This window comes from Tyto alba, unplaced genomic scaffold (assembly GCF_018691265.1).
Source record: "Tyto alba isolate M040663 unplaced genomic scaffold, T.alba_DEE_v4.0 Super-Scaffold_20000042, whole genome shotgun sequence".
Lineage (NCBI taxonomy): Eukaryota > Metazoa > Chordata > Aves > Strigiformes > Tytonidae > Tyto > Tyto alba.
The window spans coordinates 10,627,872-10,647,197 of record NW_024881293.1 but is presented as its reverse complement, the minus strand read 5'-3'; the positions used below and the strand labels follow the sequence as shown (position 1 = coordinate 10,647,197).

Here is a 19,326-nt window from a genome sequence, read left to right as displayed (position 1 = left end):
GTGCAGACAGGGACACACAGACAGGGATACCCGGGGATTAGGACACACAGACAGGGGCCACACATGAAGAGAAACATGGATGTTCCGCGTTGCAGGGACATGGGATGGTGACAGGGGACATGAGGACACACTGACTGGACAGACAGACGCCGACAGCCCGAGCTGGCAGGGTGGCATAAGCCTCCCCGATAGTCGGGGGTGGCCCAGGCAGCCGGGGTCTGGCCTTGGGGACACAGGTGCCTGCGCTGCCATCGTGTCACCCAGCACAGGACCAGGAGCACGCGCACACGCACGTGCACAGGGGCACCACAGGGGCTCTGTCACCAACTGCAGCGTCCCCTCCCCTGGGTGCTGCAGCTAAGTGGGGTCAGGATCCCCAAAACCCCTGAGGGGACACACTGGGGGTCCTCGGGTGGAACTCAAGGGGGTTGGGGGGGTTGTCCATGGGACCCCCAGGCCACTTGCAGCAGGACAGTCCCCAAGAGGGGGGGCTCCTGTGCCGAGGGTCCCACAGCCCCCCCGCCGCCAGCACGGGGGGACAGCGGGGCTGGAGCCCACCCCGGGTCCAGCGAGGTTGAAGGTCCCTGCCAAGGTGGGGGGGCTGTGGCCAGAGGGGGCTACCAGCCTGGCGAAGGGGCTACTGGCCCCGGGCTGCGTGACTCACGCTCCCTCCTGAGCAGCAGCAATTAAAATCCGCAGCTGCTATTAATAGCTCGGCAGCACCCACGCGGCCGGCGGCACGCAGCCCGGGGAGAGGCAGCGCCGGGTCCAGGCAGAGCAGGGCGGGGGGGGCTGCGACCACCTCCCCCCCCACACACACACCCCAGGGGTGGGGGGGCCACACACACCAAGCCCCCAGCCCCAGGGCTCAGGCCAGCAGTCACAGCGACTGGGGGTGGTGGGCAGCCAGAGCCGCGCCCCCCCCACGCCTTGCTGCACTGGTGGGTGCCCCCCCCCGATGCGTTATTAGCTGGACGGATGCTCCTCGTTAGAGGAAATGAATGAGTTTCCTTGATCATTTTAGCAGCGGCTCCTCCTCCGTTTCATTCAGGCCCCAGCTCCCCGCCGGGCCTTACACAACCGGGACGCTGCCGGCTGCACCCGCAGGGCTGAGGCAGGCTGATGGCAAAGGGGGGGTTGGAGAAGTGTGTGTGTGGGGGGGAGAACGGGAAGGTCCTGCCCCCACGCTCAGCACAGCTCCCAGGGTGTGGGGGGGTCCGGCTGCCCGGTCCCCACGGTGGGTTTTGCCTCCTGGGGAGGCTCAGGCCACCGCAGGGAGGTGCACGTGCGGCCACCGCGTGAGCCAGGGACTGAGCAGCCGGTGGAGTGTGTGTGTGTGTGTGGGGGGACGACACTTCAAATAAACCAGGGACACCAAGGGGCAAGGCCAGAGCCTTTATTGGGAGCAGGAGCTGGGGCTTCTCCTTCTCAGCTCCTAAACCCCCCCATGGAGTGCTGGCTGCTGCCTCTCACAGGGGAATAACCCCCCCTCCAGCACCCCCAGAGCACCAGCTCGGCCTCACACAGCAATTCACAGCCCCCCCCTCCCCTGCACCGCTGGCCAGCCCTGAGCCAAGACCCCCCCCAGAATAAGAAAAGGGGTAAAATGGAGGCTCCAGCCTGGTCCCCCCCCCCCCAGTCACACTGACCCCAGAGGGATCCCTGATCCCTGCTTGCATTAGCAGATCCCTACCGATCTTTTGGGCACCAGTGAAGAAATCTCTGCTCAACAGCATCTGTTGGCGTTAATACATCAGCCCCTGGATTGCCGATGGGGCCAGGGGGAGGAAGATGAGGTGGGGGAAGGAGGCACTAGGATAGACCCTGCCCTTGGGGCTCTGCCTTTGGCAAGACTCAGGGAGCTGCTCCCATTTGCCCAGATACAGGGGGAAAACAAAACAAACCAAAACAAAACAAAAAAACAACCAAACAAAAAACCTACAAGGAAAGAGTTAGCTGCAGAAACAAAGAGGCAGAAAGCTGGTGGCTGTGCCTGAAAAGGGACAACCCAGCATCCCACCCACTCAGGACCCCCAGCAGCGCCTAAGGGGAGCGATGCTGCCCTGCCCGAGCTGCCTGCCAGAACTGAAATAACACGCAGAGGTTTACCACCTCCAGGCAAATTACATTCGCATCAGGCCCTGCTAATGTGTGTCATCTGAAGCCTAAAATAACCCTCCCGCCCCCCCTTCCAGTCCAGGTTTTTCAAAGCAAGATTAATTGACTTTAGTATGTTGCAGCAATTAAAATAGCCAGCACCAGGAACCGTCAGATGATGCTCATCAGCCTCCATATGCTGCAGCTGTGCCAACCACTGGCTCCAAGATGCTGCTTCAGTGTCTCACCCACCCTTCTTCCCGCTTTGGATCACGCGACCAGGGACTGCGCCACAGCTAAGCCCCGCTCCACATTGTTATAATTCCATCAGCGCGTCCAAAAGCTCTGCTCTGCCTGCGGAAGCCGCTGCAGAAGCGAAGGCTAGGTCTAATTAAAATGCATCCCCCGCGAGAGGCCGGCGAGCAGTGCAGCGGCGGTAGCCGGCCGGGCCGTGGAGCAGGCGTTACAGCCGGGGGAGGGCAGGTTCCTGGCTCCAGCCCCCGATCTGAGCTCCTCGTCTCAGACAGCAAATCCGGAGGATCACGATGGGATCTGCAGCAGGCTGAGCTTCCCTGGGGGGACGCGCTCTGGAGACACAGAAGGGATCTGCTTGTGCGCAGTCAGGTTGCAAAGTGCCTCTAATCAGCCTTTCCACAACCTCATAAACCACCGGGGAAGAGATTTCTCTCCTTTGAAAACACCGACAAAACACCCTGGGACCAGTACGGCCCCGTGCACCCGCTGCCAGAGAGAGCAGAGGCTCTGGGAGCAGCCCTGAAGACGTGGTTGATGGTGATGGCTAAACCCATTTCACTGCAGATTATTTAAACACAAGCACTTGACCCAAAATATTAATGCTGGAAATCGCTGCTGCCTGTTTCTTACAAACTAATGGGTCCTGGGCTCTGCGGGTGCTGCGGAAGGGCCTTCAGACAGGGACAGGAGGAGTTTGAAACGATACACTAACAGGCTGCTGGAGGTTTTCTTTAGGGAATGCTCAACATATGGATGAGATGCAGAGAACGAAGCACAGGACAGGGGCCCGGCCTCATTTCTACCGTTAATCACTCTGAGAAACAAAAACTCCCAGAGCCACTTGTGGGTTAAAATGGAAGCTCCGTTCAGGGGGAGCGGTGGCATCAGCCACACCACGCGGCCCCAGAAGGGATGTTATTTTTGGCAGCTATTACAACCAGGTTTTGCTCAAAACTAAGCTAGCAAAAGCAGCTTAGTGCAGCTGTGCAATCCGTGATCCCACCTGCCTTTGACTTCATTTCTGTTACTGTTTCTCACCTTCTCAGAGCCCGAGAACGAAGGAAGCAGAATCTCAACCACAGTTTCTGCAATGAGTGTGGGGGGAAGAAGCGAGGGGGCTGGCTGGGCAGATTAACAGGAGACCACATGCTTGACAAGCTCTGAAGGCAGCCTTAGAACCAGATTCTTAATGTCTGTATCTACTAATCTCCACTGAAGCTGCTGCACCCACAGATCCAAGGGGCAGGGACAGTACCTTGTGACACCTACACTGGGACACTCCTTATTTTTATCTCCCTCTGAGCACACAGGAAGAAATTCTCCTTCTTCAGGTCAAGACAGAAATACTGCCTGGACCGTGATGGTTCACTTGGATGTTGAGCTTCAGCGTCCCCCTTGGCTGAAGAGGCGGCTCATCGCCGGTGCCGTTTGCGAGGGGAGGTTTGCTTCCCATCACTCCTGTGCTCACCACTTGAGGAAGACCAGCCCAGCCAGAGCTGCGTAGCCCAGCACCAGGAAGAGAACCTTCAAGAGACGGTTGTTCTTGTCTTCCAACTCCTTCGCAAGGATCTCAAAGAAGGTGACGAACAAGAAAGTGCCTCCTGCGATGCCTTGCAGGATCAGGGAAGTAATATTGCTGGCCGCATTTTGGGTGCTCCGAATCCCCATCCCAATGCTAATGCCCACAGGAATCATCAGGCTCACCGTCACAGCCATCTTCGCAGCATCCCTCAGTGGCAACGAGGTCTTGGCCATGCTGATGCCCAGTGCCACCGCTACCAGCGTCTCGTGAATGGCAACTCCTATGAACAAGCTCATGACTTTGTTGCCCTCCTCCTGCAAGCCCAGGGCCAGTCCCTCAAAGATGGAGTGTGTGCACAAAGCAAACACCAGCCCGACGAGCCGTAAGGGTCTGGAGCGGGAGAGCTCCTGGATATTGAAGCCGTGGCTGTGGGAGTGGTAGCTGTGTTCACTGTGTGACGTGAGTCCTCGGGAAGATGCGATGAAGGGACTCTCGTATTCAGAGTCGCTCCCGGCATCCGAACCAGCATTGAAGGTCTCTAAGTCAATGAAGGAGGGCTTTTCCTTCTGGAAGGTCAAGATGAGCTGCTCCACAAAGACCATCACAAAGAAGCCAACCATCATGATGGTCTCAGCCACCGGGTAGTCCGTGGTCACGTTCCCCTGCCTGAGAACTTCACTGAGCTGGAATGAAGCAAACAATCCCCAGCAAATCAATACCTTTGTCCCTCTAAAGGGAACTATTCCAATTGTGTTCACACAACTCTAAACAGACACTAAATTGATCCATGAGGCTTTAATACCCTTATATACAGGCCTAGGTGTAAGAGACAGGGAAACTATTTCCCTTCCAGCTGGTTCGTGGCTGTCTGGAAGTGTTTTAAACACACACTAAATGGCAGGCGCTTAAGCCTCACATGCCAGGCAATGCTCAGCCTCCTCCTGCATCAAAAAAAATCTCCAGTTACCCCACCCAGACAGTCAGCAGTAGCCGAACGGGAGGCAGGTGCTGCTTACCCTCCTGATCTGAAGCACCAGGCACAGCACAGCCACTTCTGAGGAGGCTTCACAGGCCACTCTGGCAAGACACAGACCCTCCACCTCCACTGCCACAGGGCCAGTGGGCTGGTGGCCTGGGCTCCTGCAGGGCAGGAAAGGGGAGGGTGGTCCCCCCTGTACAAAGCTCCCTAACATCCTCAGTGGCACAGGTTTATTAACACTGCTCGTAAGCAGTTACCTTTTCTCTCACGGCAGGCAGCAAGGTGTTGAAGCAGGTGGCCAGGAAGACCCCTCCTCCAAAAGAATTGCAGAGGGCAAGGACCTTCTTGGAGCGATGAGCTTTCTCGTAATCAGCCTCAATTATCTTGACGGGCAGGAGGGACCCAGCCAGCATGAGGACACAGATGCCCATCAGACACAGCACTTTGGCGACCACGATCTTCATCGTGCTTCCCAGTAAACGCTCCCTGCCAAGGGCCCCGCCGGCCGCTGTTAGAGTGGGCGCATCAGCAGGCGACGGCACAGACAGACCTCAAGGGAAAGGTGCTCCGGGTCTCGGTACCTGTGGTAGGGAGTAAAACAGGAGAGGTTCTCCTCTATAAGCATATCTTGTGCAGAACAGCACCTTGCACCCCAAACTGCATGCCAGTAGTCACCTTCACTCCCCAGTGGCGAGGGGTGGAGATGACAGCAGCAGCACCTCAGGCACAATGGGTAGAGAAACTGGCAGAGAAAAATTTAGCTGCAGCAGGCAGTAACTTAAAAAACCTTGTAAGAATTGTACTGGCCACACAGAACTGGCACAGCCTGTTTTTAGAGGTTTCATTTGAAACACCTACACCACGACAGACACAAAACGCTTGAACTTGCAGTAAGATCCACCCGACTCCAACCAAAGGATCGAATCTTTGGTTTTTAATCATGAGAAAGGAATATGGACTTGAGCTGGTGGCATTTGTCTCCCAGAAATTAACTTAAAGATCTCCCTTCAACATTCACACAGGTTTTTTTGTGCTGCCCTTGAAACAAGACTATCAGATTCATTCCTGCTCGGTTTCCTGAGCCACCGTCACCATCCCATTAGGGTGGGTCGCAGCCTGTACAGCTCACTGTTTGCTCTGTACCAGGAGTCCGTGGAAGTTTCGGTTGCCAATCGATACGCATGGCTCTGAAGAGAAACCCTACAGGGAAATTCACTGTGATGTTCTCTATTGCCCATAGGGTGTAACAAAAGAGGAGACAGATGCTAGTTTCATACAAGAGAAAAATACCAATATTTGAGTTGCCTAGGTCACAAAAATTGACTCAATCTGAAAAATAAAAATGTTTCCCTCCAGGTTACATGCAATGGCAGTGAAACTCATTTTCCTATCATAATTTTACAAAGTAACAATGCTATTTAAAAAAAAAAATCTATTTCTAAAAATACATAAGCGTGAACAGGTCACTCTACTGCTGCTCATTCTTGCAGCAGCACACTCAGCACCTTGGAGGAATTCACTTGCCACTTGCACCAAATTGGACTTGTAAAGTCAAACCAACGGCACCTCGAGAAGGTTCTGTTACAGGTTCTCTGCCAGACAGCCCCGAGCACTGATGAGAAGCTACAGCGTGCATTGGGGTAACAAACTAACACCAAACATTTCCGACCACACTGACACCCACACCTGTGATGGACAAGGTAAATAATTGGATACCTGTTTGTTGGAGCGGAAAATTAATTTTAATACAAAAGATTCCTGAGGCTAAAGTCTCCCTTGAGGGCTGACAGTATTAATCACTATCATCATTTCTGCACAGCAGGCTGCATAAATGGTGCTTTTATGAAAAGGAAAGTGGGAGACTGAATGACTCTGTACTTAGTAAGGGGGTTTAAAGCCTTTTTCTGAGTCTGCATTTCAAGCAGGAGTGAACAGAGAGGTCATGGCGGTCAGGCCATCTGCAGCAGGTCTGCTTCTCAGCTGGGTATCCACAGGAAGCGATGTTCATCAGAAGCAAACCCTGCTCAGATGACACTGATTGACTCGCTCCCTGGTGAACCCAGCAGACGAGCCGGGTCTGAACAAGTCCAGAGCCTGAAAGCCTTGGTGTACGTTGACAGGGCTTCCGCAGCAGGCAGCCTGTCACCGCGGCTGACGAGCAGGCTCCCTCTCCAGAGATGTTGACTCCAGGACTGCCAACGCTCGTCAGCACCGTGCTGACACAGCTAACGAGTCACACCGCCTTTGTAAAGCACGCGCTGCGGTTTCAGCGTCAACAAAACGACAAGGATTTCACCTCGCACGCTGACGGCGTGTTGTTCTGCCAAGCTTCTCAAATGAACTCTCTCAGAAAACGACGTTAGCAACAACGCCTCGGGATTGCAGCTCACGGGAGCTTGCGACGGCACCACCCACACCAGCTGCGTGAGGCAGCCAGACAGCTCCCAGGACAGCAGAGAGGAGGAACAAACTCCTTTTCCAGAATTCACACCTCCTCTGGAACACATCTGGCTTCCACTCAGAAACTCAGAACCCCCCCTAATTTTTTTTTGGTTGTTGTTTGTTGTTTTTTTTTTTTCTTTCCCATTTTTTTTTTTTTTTAATCCAGCAACAGCCCACAACAAAGCGTAAAGCCTCAAGCTCCCAACAGCAGGTGGAGCAGCCGCCCTTCAGTGCCCCCTGACCTGGGGCGGAAAGCAGCTTAGGGAAAAATTTAGCGGTAAGTACAAGAAATACCTTGTGTTTCTCCCCGCCTGCTCCTTCCGACAGCCCCACGTTCAGGAGCCAGCGCTGCCAACGTTTGGGCTATCTCACCAGCCTGAAAACTTCTGTAACAGAAAATGAACTCAGGACAGGTACTTCTTGGCTGAGTGGCCCATAGTGAAACATTCAAGCAATGAAAAATATTACATAAAGCAGACAGCCCTCTATGGAAGAAAGAAAAAAAAAAAAAAAAAAAAAAAGGGTTTCCTTATGCATGATCCTTTAAATCTCAGTTTTTCTCACATGCTCACAATGCCCCCAACACACTGGCCCAGGGAAGACGGCGGTGATGCTGAAAGCAGGCTGGATTCCCCCAGAGCTGCGTTTGTCCCAACGCCTGAAGCCACTTGAAATCGTCCTGGTCACCCTGGAAAAGGGGGTGCTGGGGGAGAGGGGGGGCTTCTCCCAGGCCACCAGAGCAGCTTTCAACCTGCTAGAGCACCCTGAAAGGGTGCAGAGATGGGGGGCGACGCGGCAAGGGGTGCTGAGAGGGGGGGTGGGTGGCTCTGGCAGGGAGCGGGATGTCCCTGACGGCTGGGGACAGGACCCAGCCCGGCCCCCGCTGCTCCGGGGTCACCCCAAACCCCGCCACCCCCCAAATTACCTCAGCAACAGGCCCCCCCAACACCGCTGTTACCCCCATAACGCCTCCCGGCCCCCCCAGCCCCGCCATTACCTCACTCATTACCTCACTTACCCCAACCGCCACGCCCGGTTACCCCAGCAACGGCCCCCCCCCCCCCCCCCCTTGCTGCCTCTCCCGCGCCTGCTCCTGCTCGCGCCCCGTCCAGGCAGCCCCCTCACCACCGCCCGCCCACGACGCCCTCCCATTGGCCGCGGCGGGAATCCCGATCGCCCATTGGCCGCGAGGGCTACCCGTCAGCCCGCTCACGCCTCTCCCCGCGCCCGCTGCCGAATGACGCCCGCGGGAAACGCGGAGCGCGGCGGCGGGTTCCGGGGCGGCCCCGCTGCGCTGTCCGGGGCCGCCGGTGCTGAGCCACCGGCCCCGAAACCGAGAACCTGGGCACTGCCCCTGCCCCCGGAGAGCTGCGCCTTGAACCCGCGGGTATAAAAAGAGAATGATCGAGAGGTGAAGAAATAAAGGTACCGCTACAAGAGAGCGAGGAGGGGAAGGAGAGGGGGGAACAGGTCTGAAAAAAAAAAAAAAAAAAAAGGAGGAAAAATCCCTGTGGTTCCCTTCTTTTCAATAATTAAACTTTTTCTTTTCCACGCAGTTTTCGGTCCCAAAATATCCCATTGTGCTCTGTTACAGAAAGCAGCCAGAGAACTGAAAGGGAGCAGCCGTGGAAAGAAACAGTTCCCAGCTCTGTGCTGCAGAAATACAGAGAAGGAGCATTTCAGCAGAAAAGAACAAAAACACTAGAAGGGGATGGATGAAAAACCCATCTGTGGGTTGTGCCTGGCAGCAGCAGCACTGGAAACGGCACCGCAGCCCAGCGCACGCCCGGGGCTCGCTTCAGTCATCTGGGCAAGAGGGATAACAAAGAAAGTGTCCAAATATTTTATTCTTCACAAGTTACATTAACCACATATTACTTTATGGAGCATTTACAAATCGTGTTTGGTTTTATTTTTTTTTTTTCTTGATATTAATCTTCAGCTATGCCTGCTTGCTCACACCACCGGGTCTCCCAAAAGGGCGTTTTCCACCTCACCTTTACCCACCGCCTTCAGACCAGCCACTTTTTGCCCAGCAGTCAGGCCCCAGACACACCTTCCCCACCATGATCGAGTAACTACTTTAAAAACAATTCTGAGGTTGATATCAAAGTCTCTGGCCTCAACTAGTGACTTCTAGGGGGAACTGGCCAGAGCTTCCTGCTCGCCCAAAGATGGACATGGGTAACTCTAGAGGGGTGGAAAACTGAGGGTCGCTCGAGTTGGCTACAGGAGCTTTTTCCCCTCATCTATGGGCTGAGGTGTTACTGCTCCTCACCAATCCCCCATGTTGAACCAGCAGCCACTTGATTTCTGACTACCCAAGCAGCATTTTTATTCCTTCTGTTCTCTACTCAGGCGCCCTCTACTCCTACCATTAGCACAGTCAACCAGGTTGATTACTTACATGCATAAAAGACAGATTAAAAAAAGCAGAAAAAAAAATTCTTTTAAACATCAAAAACATCGTATCATTCTTACTGTTCACCCGACTAGTTCACAGATTGGATCATTCCAACAACATAGCCATAATTACTAAACACTATACATATTTTGTCAGGACTGGGGAAGAACCCCAAGCAGTGTAACCAGGAAACCCTCCCTAAAGGAGCTGTCACACACGGGCATGTTCTACCTGGCCAGTCCCAACCCCCCCCGACACATTTACACTAACCTGTGAGAGGTGAGCATCAAACTCCCGTGTATTAACAACGCTGGCAATGTTGCTACAGACCTGAATGAGAAACGCAGTCAATCTAATCAACAGAAACCCTGTTCCTGGAGGCAAGAAGATCCCGTGATCTCCAGAGTGATCAAACACTACTGTCTCATAACTGGCAGGAAGATTAAACGGGGCAGGATGGGGGGTAGGTAGGACTCGAACACTTCTTTGAAGTGGCACATGGGCAGGAAAGTGAAGGTGTGCTGTAGTGAAGAGTGCATCGTTCTTCAAAAACGGGTTAAAAAATTCCCATGTAGCAAATAACATAGAAATGTAACAGTGTAGTTAATTTTGAGTTTCTTTAGAAAGACTGTTGATGCTGGTTTGTGTTCAGCTTGCTGGATCTTCCAGAAGAAAAAAAAGACTAATGGAAAGACCGAGGGGGAGGAGCAGGGACGAAGACTAGGGAAAGAAAGCGTGAATCTGTCTTTAACATGCAGGTCATATAAAGTATTTTGTTATTCCATTTTTTTTTTTTCCCCCTCTTGGACACTTCCAACTCAAGAAATGGCAACACGCACATGGCTTCCAGTTTTTAAAGCAAAGAACATAGTTCCCATGGACTGCGCTGTAGAGACAGGAAGACAAGACATTCGCAAATTCAATTTTTATGAAAATAAAAGTGTCTCTAACCACCCTGAACACTAGATAAAGAAACTCATTCGTCAGTCACACAGTGTGTGAGGGAAGTTCCATCTGAGGCATGGTACTAGCAGTACCGATGCAGAGAACCCATTCTGTACAGAGTGGAGACACACCACATTGCTAAATTAAGGCACAAGACAGATATTGCAGCCAAATTCATAAATTCCCACTCAGCTGGCCACAGCACAGCAGCACTCCCGGCTACAGCCTCACCTGAAGTGCTCATTCCTGCTGATCTTCATTACTGGCACTTGGAGTTCGACTCCTAATCTGGCTTCGTAGCTGTTCTATTAATTCAGGATTCTGCTGCTGCATCTGCTGAGCAAACTGCTGGCCCCTGAAGAACAAGAAACAGTCCCATTAGCGCCCTCTCACACACACACAAACATGGTGTGGTGCTCAGAAATTCTTCACAGTCGATTGTCAAAACTCAACTCTAACAAGTAGTTCATATCGCCAAAAGAGACCTAACACTTCAAGCCTTCCTCAGCTGTTAAATTAAGGTTCTACTTCTGGTCAGAAAAACCCCAAATCCCTTTACTGACCAAGGCAATGGGGAACACCCAGATCTCTACTCACGCTTGTATGAGGCTGGCGAGATCATTTGTGGAGGGACTGGTGCCTGCTGCTCCCATGGTGTTGTGGCCACCAGAAATCATCCCGGACATGCTGTGAAAATAACAGTCATTGCTCAGAGAAGGAAAAAAAAAAAAAAAAAACAACACAGAAATTGTTTGGTTTATGTTGGGAGGGGAATGTCAGCATAATGGGAGTGCCTTCCCACACAGATTATGAAGTTACCTGTAAGGGAATCTTCTGCAAAAACTTTTTGTACATTAACTGCAGAACAGTAACTGTAACATTAAGTTGCACAATATGCATAAATATTTACAATAGTGTCAGCTACTGTATTCCCAAAGATTTTCCCTTTTGTGTGCAAGCCCTGTGTTACATTAATTAAAACACTGCCCTACCTCACACAAGCTATTTACTTGCTCTGCATCAAACAAGACCTACTGACAGGACAGCCTAACCACAGATTCACTCATGGTGAACAGCCCAGAATACACGGTCTCCACAGCCCCTTCCTCTGGAAGTCCTCAGGCCACAGCTGGTGCAGAACCTCAGCTGGCAACATCACTGGAAGGAGCAGGCAGAAGCAAATGGAAATGGTGGCTGACATTCAGCCCTTCAGCCAAATTATCTCGTATGGTAATCAAAGGATGAGCTCCAGAAGGTCTCTAACTCACTGCCTACCTGTGCTCTTGAAAGGATGGTCAAGAGAGGCATGTGCTTTATTAATTTTATGACTTTATATTATCTAAGCATCTCACAAGCACTGGGTATTGATCCTCACAGCCCTGTAGCACAAAGAATGGAAATATTCTCACTCTGAGACGGAGCTGTGAAATCCCGTCTCAGGTCACAAATACCGTGCAGCAGAACCAAACTGACCCCAAGCTTCCCAAACCAAATTCCAGTGCCACGATCTATCCTGTCTCCCTTCAGCAAACGTTTATACTAAGTTCCCTCTTCAACACAGTCCAGAGTACTCAGAACACACACTAGCTCAGGCAACTGGACTGGTTTAAAGGCTGCTCTCCCTACTTTTGGCCCAAGCACCCTCCTGCTCCCCCCAGTTCAGACTTACTGCAAATGCCAAACACACACAGAGCCTCAAACAAGCAGTTCAAAGATGAAATACAAGATAGGATCAAACTTACAGCTGTTGTACTTGTGGATTGTTCATTAGGTTAGATGCCTATTTAAAGAGGGGAGAAAAAAATGACACCCTATTTAGTCAGAAATGACTGGGTAGATATGCAGATGATGTGCCATTCAACTACAAACAAAGTGAAGGCAGATTTGAAACAGATCAATAGGACAAAAATAGCTCATAGAAGCACAGTGCAACACAAGGCTGGTAATGCAGAACAGGCACTCTTTCCACACCCAGCACATTGCAAGGAAAAGCCTGTGAATAAGTCATTTGACCTTAATGAAATACATGCACAGTTTGCACACAGCAACACCGAAACCAAGAAATGAAAACAAATCTGCGGAAGAGGCAATGGAGATCCCCACGCCATGTACTGCTACGTTTCATCCCCGACAGGCCAACACACAGACCACAGGGCCCGGCTGTGAGCCGTAGCCAAATTTACCATACTCATGAAGCCGGGGTTGTTCAGCAAGCCAGCTAAATCGAATCCTCCCGGACCTCCAGTCTGTGAGAATAAAGAAACCACATGCAAACGATGACATCCTCTCACTTCCTGATGGACATTACAAAGAACGTTACTAATACTTTACTCTCAGTGTTATCAGAATCCAGCCCTTAAACCACGACAAAGAGAAGAGGCTCTGTCCATACCCTTTCTGTAAAGCTGAGTCACAGCCAGCCTCAGGGGATTAGGCTCACTAAGGGAGACAAAGGGCAGATGTCTCCATTACATGATTTACTGGTCACCTCACCAGCTGAGCCACATTAGCCATGTACAGCTGTAACCCATTGCAATTGCCCAATTAAACACATCCACTTGGTCACCTTTGCACTGGAGAAGTCTTTAGAAAATTAAATTCCCCTTCAAAATGATAAACTAGCATGGTCCTGCATGAAGTGTGTCAGCAGTGCAGCCACCACCTTTCGGGCTAGGAAACCTCCAGGTTTCTTTTCTTAAAAAAACAATTTTGTATGAAAAAAGCCACCTAAAATTCCCTTTTGGTACTGCTAACAGGTCACTAGGAAAAAAAAAAAAAAAAGCTGGATTTAGGAGTAGTGACTTTAATTAAGAAAGGTGCTTAAGGCTAAATTGCTGTTTCAAAACACTCCCCTCCTAATGAGTCTCATTTTCCAGATCTTTCAAATAAGCCCAAGGTGACTGTGTTGAAGCAGTGAAGTGATTCTGGATTTTAGTGGAAACGGCCAGAGCAGGACTCGTTAACTATCTATCTCCCCTCTATCTGCATACAAGATTTGTATTCTGAACACAACCCAGGTCATCAGGGCTCTGCCAGACAGTGCCTGTTAGCACTTCCAATGAAGAAGCCTCCTTCTAACCTTACCCACATAGAACAAGCACTAGTTTCAGAACTTACTGGACTAGGAGTCTCCTTCATTTTCTGTTCAGCTATTTTAAGGTTCGATTTGTAGGTGTCATTGTCTGGATCCAGCTCCAGGGCTTTTTTGTAGTAAACGACAGCTTCTGTGTGTTTATTTAAACTGGAGAGGGCCAAGCTATTAAAGCAGACATAGTTACAGTTAGATAAGCACTTGCAGTCTTCCTCCACCCCCAGTAGAGGTGAAACTCTAGGTATTTTTGCATGACATTCCAGGGCAGACCACCACTGGTAGTATTCACTGCTGCGAAGCATTTTGAGATTAAAATCCCAGCACAAAATACCTGCTCTTACTTACCCCATTCTGCCATAAGCTTTGCTGTAGTTTGGATCAATGCCTATAGCTCTTTCACAGTCTCTCACTGCTCCAGCATAATTTCCTAGTTTACTGTATGCAGCAGCTCTGGAGGGAACAGAGAGATGTGCAGAAAAGACTTAGCTTGAATATGCTGACCAAGGTCACCCCTGTTCCCTCTCTGTAGTCTCCTGTTGTACACAGCAAGGTCAAGTGTGAACTTGACATAAATCCAGGCCATATCTAGGTGAGCAGGCTGCTATCCAAACACCCAGCTCCACGTTCTGCTCCCACTGCAAATAAATCTAGGCTCTTACTTCTCCTTATGGACTTTCCAAGTGGAGCCTGGGCTCCAGGGAGGCACCCAAGTATCATACTTGCTAGCTCAGAAACTCTCTCAGCTTCCCTTATGCCTTGATTTCTTAATAGCAACCATTTCATCCATTTCCCCACACACTCCACAGAAGAGGGAAAACTCTTTTTGAAGCCGTAACATGCTCATTCAAGCCTCACTCTCACAACTCTTACTGACATCAGGGCACCTGCCCAAAACCTCATGGGACTGACCCTCATGCAGCTAAAGCAAAGCTTTGCTAAAAGCACCAGCTGCAGTTCCCTGCCCCAGGAAAATACCTCACCATGTCATTAGTGTGTGTGCAGACACTCATGGAGCAAGCTGTACGTATGTACTCATGATAAGCACACAACTAAAACAAATCCCTATTTGAAGTCTATTTTATGCAACAACTGTCTTCCCACCAACTCTCAAACACTTCTGCTTAGCACTGAAAAATAGGAAATTCACATGCATACCCAATTCTGCACACACATCAGCTTATATAATTCTTAATAATGAGCCTTCAACTTGTCTCATTCCACTCCTTTGTTTTTATTATCAATACAGCCTCTCAAACTTAGGCTCTCTATCCCACTTAGAGTTAATTGCATGAAAGCAGGCAGCATTTCTTGGCATTCTTAGATCTCCTCAAATGCCTAATAGAGTTTGTTTCCACACCCACATCCTATCTAGAGATGCCAGGGCACAGAGCTGGCAGGAGGCACAGGAAAGTGTGTCACTATGAGCTTAAAAAAACCCACACAAAGAGCAAGCAGCAGAACAAGCAGCCTACAGAATCATAAAAAAGGGATTTTGACCATTCAAGAGTCTTAGATCCGAGCAGTAAGAACAAAAACACAGGTGTACAAGGGTGGAGAAAGATGATCAGTACCTGTTGCAGAAATACACAGCATTGGATGGATTTAATTCAATTGCTTTTCCATAGAAAGACACAGCAGCTTCAAAGTTTTCTGCCTTCATTTGTTCATTTCCTAAAAAGATGGCAGAAGGGCTGATTAACAAGTGAAAAATGGGAACAAAAGCAACAGGCCCACATCTATGTTCTATTTAAGAAAATAGAACAAGAGAGAAACCAACTGCTTGCACCTTTTGCTGGTCAAACTGCTTGCAAGGGTGAGGCAGCGAGGTAGGGGACCTGTCTCGGCAATTCCAGGTTGCTTGATCCTGCGAGCTCACTAAGCCCCCTCAGCTGCCCTCCCACCCCGGGCACAGCTGAGGCCTCCCCAGAGCAACACCACGGCCTGAAAAGCACTGCAGGGTGTTGGCTCAGAGAAAGCTCTCCATTGTACATCAGCACTAATCACACTCTCTTGCACGGCAGAGAAAAGGCAACACAAAGAGGAGAGCTCAACAGGGAAGATGCCCTGTTCTACACAGCACGGGCTTCTGAGGATGCAAAAGAAAATGCTGACCCAGCTGCCTATCTAGGCTCCGTGGCAGCTAAATTATGCCAACCTACACACTCTCCTGGAGCACAAGCAGAGAAACAAGCTGAAATGGAAGGGTTGATCCCATTTGCTTTTTTCCCCCATTCCAAGCAATCCCCAGGTGATGAGTGAATTAAGCCTCCCGCCCCACTATCATCTAAACCTCATTATACACCAGCTCCAGAGGAGGTTACCTTCAGTCTTGAGTCTTTCAGCTTCAGCTATGTCATCTTCAGAGGGGGTGATGGGCTCCGAATTTGTTCTGATGTGTTCAGGCTCCTTACAAGGAAAGGGAGAATGCTGCAATAAGGACTCCCACCGAGATATACTACACCTCCCCCTTTCCAGGCACTGGCTCATCAAGCCCAAAACATTTCACTCCCACACACCTCTGAGGGTGCAGCATCGCCACAGAAATCAAGCAGAGCTCACTGCTTTAGCTGCTTAAATGGAAACTCAGTACATATTTTAGGGCACTTGCTCACCTTTCCTGCAGCAGCTTCAAATATTTCAGGAAGAGTCTGGGACACAGCTAAGCCTTGGTCTTCCATTGAGACCCCAAATGCTGTCTCCAGGCATTGGATGGCCACTGGACAAGAAGAGTCAGGTAATTAGATTTCCCTACTTCATCTAAATACTTAGCCTCCTCCCATAGCAATTGAATTTCTTAGTGTTGACCATGACAGGAAAAAAAGCCACCCTAAAGCACACAATTCCACACAGCAGGCTTGAAATTTGGGCCATATGCTCAAAATTTGCCAAAGCTTCAGAGCTAGGCAAACCTTAGTCCTGGAGGTCAAGCTCCTAGACAGAGTCAGTCATAACTCCCATCCCCTCAGGCAACTGCAGAGCAGGTGCTGGGGGTAGAAGTTAACTAAACTGGGGCTTTGCTGGCATTCCCACAGCCACAGGTGGCACAGAGCAGGGAAAGATCTGCAAGTTTCACTTGCTAAAGGGTGGCTGCTCCGTGCCAACACCAACCACCCCCTCCCTTACCAGGCACCTGGGCAGGAAGCTGCTCCCACCACAGAGGGGAACCCCAGCGACACAACAGAGCTCAGGTTTGCACAGCTCAGGTTTACAGAGCTCTCACGCCAGATCTTACAGTCCAAAAGCACCAGGAATAAACCCCTCCTTCCACACTGTCTCATTCCTGCCTCGCCCAGGAATGTACCCACCACTCTGCAGACGTGCCTGTGCTCTCTTTCAGTGGGACAAATGTACAAGCTAAAGACTAAGCACCTTAAGTGGATCTTTTAAGATCAGTGTGCGCTCGTTACCAGAGAAGCCCTCTGAAAAAGCTTGTGCAAACACTCCAGGGCATGCCTTGGAAAGCCATTTTGACAGCTGAATGGGAAAAGCACTCTGCAAGCATAAAACACTTCCATACAACAAAAAAGCTCTCATTTTACTCTATAAGCTTCCTGACTCCACTTCATTTAAGATAAAACTTGTAAGGCTCAAAGCCTGGGTCAGAGAGGCTTTTGATCCCAGGTATATCCCTTCCTCAAGCTAATCTGCTTCTGAAAGAAATATCAATAAATCAGATAAGCAATCAGCATCTCTACTGCCCTGGATACCTCCGCAAGAAGCTAAACTAATTTTAAATCTTGAGCAAGGTTTGATGTTAGGAACAGCTCAGCCAAGTAAGAGGCAGACAGGAGTAACAGTGTCTGAATTTCCCCAAGCGCTGGGCTGACAGACCGAGGCACACAAACAGGTAAGCGCATACAATCACCAACCTTCCAAACTCTCCTGAGCGTCCGGAGACAGACCCCCATTCTGTAGCTGGTCATGTAGAAACTGGATGATGGAGTAGGCAAGGCGCTTCTGGTCTGCCATTCCGGGAGGCTGTGAGCAGTCTGCTTCAATCTCTTGTAACTTTAAAAAAATCTGTAGAGAAAAGATATATGACTTGATGGACAAGAAGTCAAAGAGCTTTTCTGCTGCTCTCTCCCATTCAGAATGGGGGAGGATAAGGGAGTTGTTTAGGACTGGCCAAGGCCACCAGAGGCCTCATTAGAACCTCTGCTGTAACCACAACCTCCTTTACCTGAATTCTCCGGGCCCCAGTTCACCCTCCTCAGCGCGAGCTGCGCAGCACAGTCCTGCCCCACAAGGCTCCTGCCAGGGGAAATATATCAAAGTTGTTGCAGGCACTTAGGCTACCGAAACATCTCTGGCTGACCAGGACTAGACAAACTGAGCACTGAGGAGCTCACTGCTAAGAAACCAGTCGTCTCCTTCCAGAGTCTAACCTGACTCTGAAACAAAAACAAAGGCTGAAGCATCTTGCCACCGTGAGCAGAGCCGGGGTTCAGGGCTGCCAACACTCCGTGCTGCTTGCCAGCCTACCCCGCCAGGACACCGATGGTAAAGGAGAGAGAGGACTCAAAGCAGAGTGACCCTCCCTAAGCACACCCCAAGGCTGGGGCTTCCCAGAGATCCCAACACAGGTCCTGTGAGTACAAAAGATGCAGCTCCCTGTACGCCACTGCTGCGGTGCTGAAGCGCTCTGCTGCTCCAAAACGGGTGTGTAGTGCAGAAAACCATTCAGGGTGACTTAAAACCATTCAGGGTGACTTAACAGAGAAATTAAATTGCTTGAACACAAACTCTGTGAAAGCAAGCCCAACAGAGTTAAGCTGGCCCCAAACCCACCAGCCCCAGAGAGGCAGCTCAGTGCTTGCCTTAGGGGAATGTCTGTGCCTGGCTCCCCGCCCCAGGGACGAGAGAGACCACAGAGCCCGCAGAGGGAGGAAGGGCGGAGGGAGGCACCTCTCCGGCCCCGGCCGCAGCGCCCTGCGGTGCCCCTGGGGAGGCAGAAGGGAGGCAGGCCCGAGGGGCGCGGCGGGCAATGGCCCTGCTCCCGGCAGAACGACCCCGCTCACACAGCGCTTGGTAAGGAGAAGGGGAACAGGGGCAGGGCTCGCCTGGCCGGCCAGGGGAAGGCAGCCGCGGCCTACGCGGGGCGGGGGAACACGGACACCTCTCCACAGCCCCGGGCCCGGCCCACACCGGACCCCGGGCGAAGGGAGCGCCAAGCTGGACTGCTGCCCCCGCCGGTACTGGAGACGGGCGTCTCCCAGCGGGGAGCAGAACAAAGCGAAGCGGAACAGAACGAAACAAAACGGAACCCAGCCCGGTCCCGCCCCGCTCACCGGGCGCCCCGACACTCACCTCAGCCGGGGCGGGCTCAGCACTGCGCACGCGTCACCCCGCTCTCGCGCCTGCGTACTGCCCCCGCCACCAGGCCCCGCCCCGCCCCACCCAGGCCGGGACGACGCGACAGCGCAGGCGCGGAGTCTCCAGTGCATGCGTGGTTTGGCGCGCCTCGGGGGCGGGGCCGGCGGCCAGAAGCGCCGCTCTCGCTCCGCCTTAATTTTTACCATCGAGAGGGGGCGTTGCCATGGGAACGGGAGGGCTGGGACGGGGTACGGTGCCGCCGGGACGCCGCCCCCGGT

At 51.5% G+C, this 19,326-nt stretch overlaps 2 protein-coding genes across 6 annotated transcripts; both read right to left on the bottom strand.

The window, feature by feature from the left end:
* Positions 1 to 1,380: 1,380 nt before the first annotated feature.
* Positions 1,381 to 8,364, bottom strand: SLC39A3 (solute carrier family 39 member 3). Of its 4 annotated transcripts, none has more exons than XM_033002006.2 (4): positions 8,314 to 8,364; positions 7,590 to 7,681; positions 5,111 to 5,434; positions 1,381 to 4,557 (listed from the first exon to the last, which is right to left on the bottom strand). In XM_033002006.2, exons 3-4 carry the CDS (start codon positions 5,315 to 5,317, stop codon positions 3,817 to 3,819), a joined length of 948 nt encoding a protein of 315 aa, XP_032857897.1. In that variant the 5' UTR covers positions 5,318 to 5,434; positions 7,590 to 7,681; positions 8,314 to 8,364; the 3' UTR covers positions 1,381 to 3,816. The 4 variants fall into 4 exon arrangements, with proteins under 4 accessions (XP_032857897.1, XP_042650519.1, XP_032857898.1 ...); XM_042794585.1 differs by having other exon boundaries at positions 8,305 to 8,337; XM_033002007.2 differs by lacking the exon at positions 8,314 to 8,364 and adding an exon at positions 7,860 to 8,160.
* A 758-nt stretch (positions 8,365 to 9,122) lies between these two features.
* On the bottom strand, positions 9,123 to 19,107 carry SGTA (small glutamine rich tetratricopeptide repeat co-chaperone alpha). 2 transcript variants are annotated; one of them, XM_033002009.2, is made up of 13 exons: positions 19,043 to 19,107; positions 17,916 to 17,986; positions 17,605 to 17,755; positions 16,348 to 16,451; positions 16,057 to 16,141; positions 15,307 to 15,406; positions 14,081 to 14,185; positions 13,762 to 13,900; positions 12,828 to 12,890; positions 12,387 to 12,424; positions 11,242 to 11,331; positions 10,876 to 10,999; positions 9,123 to 10,585 (listed from the first exon to the last, which is right to left on the bottom strand). In XM_033002009.2, the coding sequence occupies exons 3-12, from the start codon at positions 17,702 to 17,704 to the stop codon at positions 10,885 to 10,887; spliced, it is 939 nt and encodes a 312-aa protein (XP_032857900.1). In that variant the 5' UTR covers positions 17,705 to 17,755; positions 17,916 to 17,986; positions 19,043 to 19,107; the 3' UTR covers positions 9,123 to 10,585; positions 10,876 to 10,884. The 2 variants fall into 2 exon arrangements, with proteins under 2 accessions (XP_032857900.1, XP_032857902.1); XM_033002011.2 differs by having other exon boundaries at positions 17,605 to 17,743.
* Positions 19,108 to 19,326: the final 219 nt, after the last annotated feature.